Source organism: Monopterus albus, unplaced genomic scaffold (assembly GCF_001952655.1).
Source record: "Monopterus albus unplaced genomic scaffold, M_albus_1.0 scaffold39.1, whole genome shotgun sequence".
Taxonomy (NCBI): domain Eukaryota; kingdom Metazoa; phylum Chordata; class Actinopteri; order Synbranchiformes; family Synbranchidae; genus Monopterus; species Monopterus albus.
Genome location: NW_018127919.1, coordinates 2,073,178 through 2,081,601, shown reverse-complemented (window position 1 = coordinate 2,081,601; position 8,424 = coordinate 2,073,178). Strand labels below are relative to the sequence as shown.

Sequence of the window (8,424 nt, the reverse complement as noted above, 5' to 3'; positions counted from 1 at the left end):
GATAATTATGTTTTAAACTGGAACTGCCCTTTTTCTTTATCACCAAATATTTCTGCGGTGATTAACAACCCACTAAAGAACACGACTTGGACAAATCATATATTTTAGAAATGTTAGTAGCATCTGTCATATTTTAGTACCTTCCATGCCAAAAGAAACAAAGAGCTCATCTTTAGATTCAAAATGGTCTTCTTGCCCCCTCTGCTGTCATAAGGTGACACATAAACATGTCACTGACCTGGTCTTTGGATTCATTCTTTAGCAAAAAAAAAAAAAAGAAAAGTTTAGCTATGGTTTGCAAAAGAAATTTGACTTTCTTTTCCAAGATTGCATCATGGAAAATGTTTTTTGGCCATCTGCTGGCCCCCACCTACAGTATCAACACACATGAAGTTAAAACAGCATGTGATGAAGTGCTATTAAATATAAGCTTCTCAAAACCATAAAGTATTCAAGCTAAGACAGCATCAAGCAATTAAAATATTCAACAACACAGATGAAATAAAAAAAATGAATGATATCGGGAATTAGACGATAACAGACTTCCACAAGGAGAACTTCATTGAAAGGAGGCAGTGAAAATAATTAGTAAATCATCTTGTTTTCCCCACTGCACTGAACTTTCAGCTCCTCTGGGGGAAGCAATGACAGCTGCTACCTGTTCAGTAACAGCTGCCTTAATTGTAGCATGACACTGTTTCCAGTTTGGAGACCAGAGTTAATTCCTCTTTGAATGCATAAACAGTTTGGTGTCGGCCCAGCTGAGCATTAAACACTGAAGCAGCTACATTTTAATTGGCCTTACCCCATGGGAGATTCAAGTGTTATTGAGTCTGTAGTTGCTGCTTCCAGTCAGTCAGTCGGTAGCACATGATCTAGGACACCTCAGTTCTCCTCTTGTTGAAGCTGCTTGTGCAATCTACTGACATCTCTCACCTTCATCTCTGAGGCTCAGAATAACTGTCAAAAATATATTTCATGTCTCCAGAGAAATTGTTGGTGTTTTCAGTTAAGGATCACAGCAGAAAACTGTGTTTCATTGTCATCAGAAATGGAAAACCTCACGGTAAGCAGACTTTTCTTTACACACGGTTCATAGAATTTGTCATTCAATAGATGAGATTTTAAAAAAATTGTTGCAGTGTGACTACATTTAAAGCCACTGTGCTACAGGTGTCTTCTAAACATCTTGATTTTATCGCATGGTATACGTAATCTGGATTTTTTTATTTATGAGTTCACTCTTCCCTGATGTCATAAAATAAATTTCACTTATTTGTTCCTAGTATGCGCCATGCTTTTCATTTATTCTACATCTTTCTTTCTTTCTATTAGTGTTAATTTCTTCTAATGAAATCAAACTGTAAGTTGTCCTTCTCCATCCTCCTGCTGACTGTACTGTTCTGCCTCTCAGCCAGAACAATGGCGCGAGATTATGAACAAGAAGATGCGGTTTCCTCCGGAGCTCATCAGCGCCATTCAGGAGGGGAAAGCAGAGCTGCTGAGTGGACTGTTGAAGACTGGTGATGGCATTATCCGCCAGCTGGATGAATCTGAGGACCGCCAGTGGAGAGAGGCCCTCAACTTGTCTATCCGGCTGGGCAACGAGGATGCCATGGACGCCCTCCTGCAGGGGGTCAAGTTTGACTTTCGGCAGATTCACGAGGCCTTGCTGGTCGCTGTGGACACCAACCAACCTAGAGTGGTAAAGCGTCTGCTGGACCGCCTGGACCAAGAGAAAGGCAACAAGATGGATGTACGCTCCTTCTCTCAGGCCATTTTTGATCACTCCATTGACAACTCCCAGTTTGCCCCCGGTGTGACCCCCCTGACCTTAGCCTGCCAGAAAGACCTGTATGAGATAGTCACCATGCTCACCCAAAAAGGTCACAGCATCCCATGGCCACATAAGGTATCCTGTGCTTGTCTGGAATGTCGTAATGGGCGGCAGTATGACCTGCTGAAGTTCTCCTTGTCTCGTATCAACACCTACCGTGGCATTGCCAGCCGTGCCTACCTGTCTGTCACCTCTGATGATGCAATGCTGAGCGCCTTTAGTCTCAGCAGAGAGCTCACAAAGCTCTCACAGAAAGAGCCAGAGTTCAAGGTCTGACAATGTTGCATAGATATTCCTGCTTAGTATAAATACCGAGTGATTGTGTTGTTTCTTGACTCAACTGTGCCTCTCTTGCAGCCTCAGTACCTGAGCCTGGAGCAGCTCTGCCAGGAGTTTGCTGTTGAGTTGCTGGGCATGTGTCGCAACCAGTGCGAGGTGACCACTATACTGAACAGCTGTGGGGATGAGACCGAGGATGCCTTAAATGAGCAGGCTTTTGAGGACGGAATACCCAACCTGTCACGCCTGAGGCTCGCTGTCAAGTACAACCAGAAGCAGGTAGCTAGATGCAGAAACTGCTGTCGACCAGAGACAAATAAAAGAAGACATATCTGATCTGTGTGTGTGTGTGTGTGTGTGTGCATAGTTTGTGGCCCACCCAATTTGTCAGCAGGTGCTGTCATCCATCTGGTGTGGGAGCCTTTCAGGCTGGAGAGGCAGCAGAATGGCCTGGAAGATGTTTGTCTCTGTGGGGATTTTTTTCACCATGCCCTTCCTCTGCCTCATCTACTGGATCGCACCAAAATCAAAGGTCAAATCTCCACATGTTTCTCTGATAAACTGTGATAACTTAGCACTATTTTAAAGCAATCTGTCTTTTTTGTACCCAGGTAGGAAAGATAATAAAGATTCCTGTCATCAAGTTTCTCCTTCACTCAGCCTCCTATCTGTGGTTTCTCATCACATTACTTGGAGAATCAATAACAATGGAGATGTACAGAGAGACGTTTGCTTCCCGGCAGCAGAACTTGCTACACAGCTCCTTCCACATGGTGTGGGTGGTCGGTAGGGTCACTCTCTTTTTGTTATGATTCCCTTCTAAAAAAAAAAAGTCATATCTTAATAAAGTGTGAATCGGGTTTCTACTGTGCTATCTCATGTAGGATTCTTCTGGTATGAGTGTAAGGAAGTATGGATTGAGGGGCTGCGGAGTTACTTCCTGGATTGGTGGAACTGCTTGGACGTGATGGTGCTCAGCATGTACCTGGCGTCCTTTGCATTACGCGTGCTCATCCTGCTCAAAGGCTACTTCCTTTGCAGTGAGATGAATGGGATAGAGGAGTGTGCCTACTTCACTGAGACTTGTGAGAACACTGTCAGATCATTCATCCAAAATGATTGTTGGAGATCCTGGAAGTTATTAATGCTCAGCTGGTCTGTTTTACTGTATGTAATTGTCCCGCAGTGCGTGATGACTGGCATCAGGAGGACCCCCAGCTGATTGCAGAGGTGCTGTTTGCAGTGACCAGCATGTTAAGCTTCACACGTCTGGCGTACATCCTGCCAGCTGAGGAGGCTCTGGGAACGATGCAGATCTCCATAGGGAAGATGATTGATGATATGATGAGGTAATAAGAATGCTTCTTGCATTGTACATCTGCATATTTGTATATTGATGAGTGTCTGGAAGGGAGTTCAGTGCACATGACAGAATGTCTTCTTTTCTTTTTTAGATTTATGTTCATATTGATGATCATTGGAACTGCTTTCCTCTGTGGCATCAACAATATCTATGTTCCTTATGTCATCACACCACAACTTGGCAAGTAAGAATGTGGGATCTTCAGATCCACAAGGTTGCTGATTTGGTTCTGGGAGAGTACAAATATGATTTCACATTGACAAAGTGTGGACAAATACACAGGAATCATTTGAAATGTTAGAAGATAAGCTTATTTGCTGCTTTGCAGGGGGAAACAGCTGCCACATAATACCTGTACCAAGCTAAACTGATAAACCAGCTGGGCCACAAATTTAACACACACACAATACAACATTATAAAACTCAGGCATGAAAAGAGGTGCACTTACTCTATATTATAGGAGTTTTTTCTTCAGTTCAGAGAGTGAAGCTACTAGTACCAGGACACTGAATCCTGATCAGTATAATTATGGTCTGAAAACTTCCCAACACTCTTCCCTACTTGTTGCAGGTTTAACGAGACATTCCGCTTCTTATTCTGGACCATGTTTGGTGTGGTCAGCCAGGAGTACGTGGACATGCCACAGTTTGTGGTAGCAGAGTTTGTAGGAAGGGTTCTGTATGGCATCTACACACTTGTTATTGTCATCGTGCTGCTCAACATGCTTATTGCTATGATCACCAACTCCTTTCAGAAAATTGAGGTGAAGAAATATTTCTATGTTACTTTTGCTGTAAGGATAGAAACCGAGGGCTGGCACTGACATCTCAACCGTTTTAATTCAGGATGATGCAGATGTTGAGTGGAAATTTGCCAGGTCAAAGCTGTACCTCAGTTACTTCAGAGAAGGCCTCACCATGCCTGTGCCCTTTAACATCATCCCTTCACCCAAAGCTATCTTTTATATCATAAGGTGAGCTCCAACACATAAAAATAGAATTACCACTTTGTGGTTGTATACCTCCACCGACCAGTCAAATTCACGGGAACTGGACAGATGTGGGGTCACTGATCATGGACCACCAAAGTTCAAGTAAACATTTGTGACAAATTTGAAGAAATTCCTTCAAGGTGTTCCTGAAATATCGCATTCATATGAATGGATCTGATTGATGGATGAAAGGACAACCCAAAAGAAATACTCAAAAATACTCACTCCACCTTCATCTAAAATGGTATCTTCCAGCTTCTGATTCACTGAGCACACCTGATCTAGGTAATCAGCAATGGGTAGAGCAGGTATAGTTAGAAAACAAGCAGGACAGCGGCCCTCGAGGACTGGGATTCACTGCCCCTGATCTGTGTTTTCCAGTTGTCCATCTATCCATCCATCTGGCCTGTTCTTGTGAATGTGATATGCCACAAACACCTTAAGGGAATTTCTTCAAATTTGTTTTAAACATCTACTTGGATTCAAAGATGAAGTGATTAGATTTTGGTGGTCAAAGGTCAAGGTCAGTGACCTCACATTTGTCTTGTTTCCATGAATTTGACTGTTTGGCAGATGCATACAAACAAAAAGTGGCAATTCTTGTTTTTTGTCTTATTTTATGGTGACAGTTTTCACCTTAGAACTTTTATTAAGACTAATTTCTTTTTATATTGCATATAATCTGCATACATTTGACAGTGACGTTACATTATTTTGCACTTTTAGCACTAGAGCACTCCATGTAATGCTTCCTGCTATGGGCAGCTTTAAGGTACATTACTAGAGTTTTGTTAATGAAGAAGATTGATGAGAGGGGCCACAAGAACTGTTGCAGGAGTTTATCTTTAAAAAGACAAAGATATTCTCTATTTTTTGGTTGTGTAGTTTTTGGAGGGCTGAGGACTTGTACAGTGCATATTGTAATGATTGTTTTTACATTCTCGATTGCTTGGGTTGGTGAGGTTTCCAGTGCTCTGACCCCATTACACTTGCCTGCAAGTCCTGTTGTATTTTTTTTTACTCATTTGCTTCAAATTATGTTCCAGGGGTATCTTTAGACGGATCTGTTGCTGTTGCACTTGTAAGCCTGAGCAAAACTACCCCCCTCTTTCCTCTATGGTACGTGTGTGTAATGCCCACATACAGGAGTCAATCTGACTGTAAAATAATGATTTCAGTCTATATATTATTTGCTAGTTATGCACTGCATTGTATGATGTTAAACAAGCATGTTTTATGTTATGTTTCATGTAAAAAGCCCAATGATAAGGGATCTGAAGACAGCCAGCTACCTTATCGGCAGCAGGTGATCAGGGCTCTGGTGCAGCGCTACATTGAGTCAGCTTGCAGGGAGTTCGAGGAGGCCAAGAGAAAAGGTAACTGACACTGGTACCAATCTGCCAGGGCTTAACATTCAGTAGTAGCTGGTAGTTCCAAGTGATGCACTGAAAAGTCCTGTTGGCTCACAGACCTAGCTTGCTTGTTGTTTTCACCCCCTTCTTTCTTGTATTATTGTAGCATTTCTCTACACCCAGATATATTGAATTACATTCTGTTAGGCTATCTTATTTACAAAAAATATGAAGTCGCTGATGTATGGAGACCACACAATATATTGCTAGACAAAGCAATGCATATTGTGATGTTTTTATATCGCAGTATATTGAATGTCGATATATTGTCCCATCCCTATTATTTCATCATCCATTTTCAGACTTACATAATTTTATTGGACTCTAATAAAAATAGTTTGATTCAATCCCCCAGCCTGTAGAAACCAAATAGGATTGTTAAAATGCCTGAATGCTGTGTTGTGATTAGAGTATTCTCTTCCCTCAGATATTGGTAATCGCATCACTGAGCTGAACAAAACTGTTTCCAGGATGCACAGTGATATGAAAGTGGTCCACCAGCTTTTGATCAGTAATGGATATAGTTCAAATGCATTTATGAAAGACGGCTCCTCTATACTGGGCAAATACATCATAGGTGCCAAGAACAATTTCAGAGGTTTTAACAGCAGACTAGAGGACACTTCACTTAAAGTGACAGTGCACCATGAAGAAGAAGAGGTGGAGAAAGAAAAGCTTGACTCAGAGCTGGAGTCAGACACACAACCGAATCATGTGGGTGAATGTGAAGCAGAAGAAATGAAGCAGGTAACAGACTGTGATATGGTGAAGATGGAGGAAGGCAGAGCTAAAGCAGAGGCAGGAGATGAGGAGGAAGCTGAGAACAATGAGCAGGTGGAAGTAGATGAAAATGAAAATACTGACAATAAAGGGAACGAGGAGGCGGTATCAGAGACTGGCTTTGATAATGTAGAAGAAGAAGTGAAAGGGGAGGCCATACAAGATATGACAGAAGACGACACACTTCAAGAGGTAGCAGTGGGTGAAAAACACACTGACATAATCACTGAACAAGATGAGACCAGCCAAAATGGCAATGAAAAGATACACACAAAAACATTAATAGATAAGTTTGAAAACATAGAGCTGCAAGAAAAAAGCATGAAGGGAAGAAGGTTTGAGCATAATGTAGCAAACTCCATCATGGAGCACAATCAGGACACAACCATTCCCTCGCCAACAGGCAGCAGCAGCTCCCAGGACACAGGTTTTAGTTCTCCAGAAAGCATGGATTGATGGGATGCTATAGAGACCGAAACCAAGTGATGTCCTATTTAAAAGACCACACGGGCTTCTTAGGGTTTGTCCATTATCCAGTATGTGCAAGGAGGATTTGTTGGGGGGGCAAAATCAATCAGTGACAATTTGGAGATGGTATGAATTTCATCTGACCAACTCTTCAAAACATATAACATGGCAGTTTGTACACAGGAGAGTTTATAATCTAATCAGCCTACTGTCATGCTAAGCTAACCAGCTGCTGGCTGTATCTTATATATCAGTCTGTTCATCCAGTGCTCCACCAGAAATGATTAGGCATGTTTCCTAAAATGTCAGTGTATCCTGATAATCTTAATCAGTGAAACCTTGAGAAACTTTCATATAGTGCACCTGGCAAAGTCTGCTCACATCCTGTGAAACCATGTTTCTTCTGACACAGAGAACTGCTCAAGAATAAAGAATTCATTTCAAATTCATTTTTGCCTAATCTTATGCCTTTTTCTTTAAACAAGTCTGATGACATTAAAATGAACATTTAGTTTAGCCAAAGAAAAAACTTACACATTTCTTATTTTTGTATATAATGTGGGCCTTTAGAAATTACTGAGACAGAAATGATTTCCTTGCAGTCCTCTTATCATGTGTTGAAAAACAGTGGATTTATTTCCAAAAAAAGGCTGAAATGATCGGTTTACCATAGCAGATAACTTAGACCAGTACAGCTTGACTGTGGCGGTAAAACGGGGTTTTACAGTGAGAAAATACACTAATTAGAAGTAGCGGCCACTTACAGTACTACTGCAAAATACGGGATGTGGTTATTTTGTCAGCTGATTAGGGCAAATGTGGCACTCAGTAGTTGTAGTACTCAATCGTGCTGGCTGTCCCTCTGGTCACTGTCATTTTCCTAAGATCACTGTTCAATAGCAATGGGCCTCTGTAGGTCACCCTTGTTTCTTGTTACATGTTGTTCAAATATCACAAGAATTAACTTGCACAATATAATCTTTGTAAAACAATAAAATAATTTAAAAGCACGTTTGGCTGTGTCTCATTGTTTCATGAATGTAGTGTTGAGGAACGTTACTTCTGCCTTGAATGAGGTCATGAATTAATGTTGGCTTGGCGTTTGTTTTCGGCAGGTGGCAGACCTCCACCTGATGCTACAGTGTGATAGTGCAGGTCTCAGCTTGCTTTACACATACTGCTCCCATGAGGTCACATGCATGAGCACACAGGTTCATTAATTCATCACCTGCAGCATCAGTGCAATACCTTGAAAATATACCTTTAAAACTTCCATCTAAACTGTATGTATAT

General features: G+C 41.5%; 1 protein-coding gene across 1 annotated transcript; it reads left to right on the top strand.

The window, feature by feature from the left end:
* The first annotated feature begins 37 nt into the window (after positions 1–37).
* On the top strand, positions 38–8,127 carry LOC109959495 (short transient receptor potential channel 2-like). The gene is made up of 13 exons (XM_020598917.1): positions 38–1,066; positions 1,415–2,107; positions 2,195–2,395; positions 2,484–2,648; positions 2,728–2,902; positions 3,001–3,201; positions 3,303–3,465; positions 3,571–3,663; positions 4,051–4,243; positions 4,326–4,453; positions 5,518–5,590; positions 5,730–5,847; positions 6,311–8,127. The coding sequence occupies exons 1-13, from the start codon at positions 1,052–1,054 to the stop codon at positions 7,117–7,119; spliced, it is 3,027 nt and encodes a 1,008-aa protein (XP_020454573.1). The 5' UTR covers positions 38–1,051; the 3' UTR covers positions 7,120–8,127.
* The last annotated feature ends 297 nt before the right edge of the window (positions 8,128–8,424 follow it).

Bases quoted from the DNA above. Each gene is read 5' to 3' on its own strand.
- LOC109959495 (XM_020598917.1), top strand. The intron at 2,108-2,194 runs GTCTGACAATGT...CCTCTCTTGCAG, and splicing joins AGAAAGAGCCAGAGTTCAAG to CCTCAGTACCTGAGCCTGGA. The intron at 2,396-2,483 runs GTAGCTAGATGC...GTGTGTGCATAG, and splicing joins TCAAGTACAACCAGAAGCAG to TTTGTGGCCCACCCAATTTG.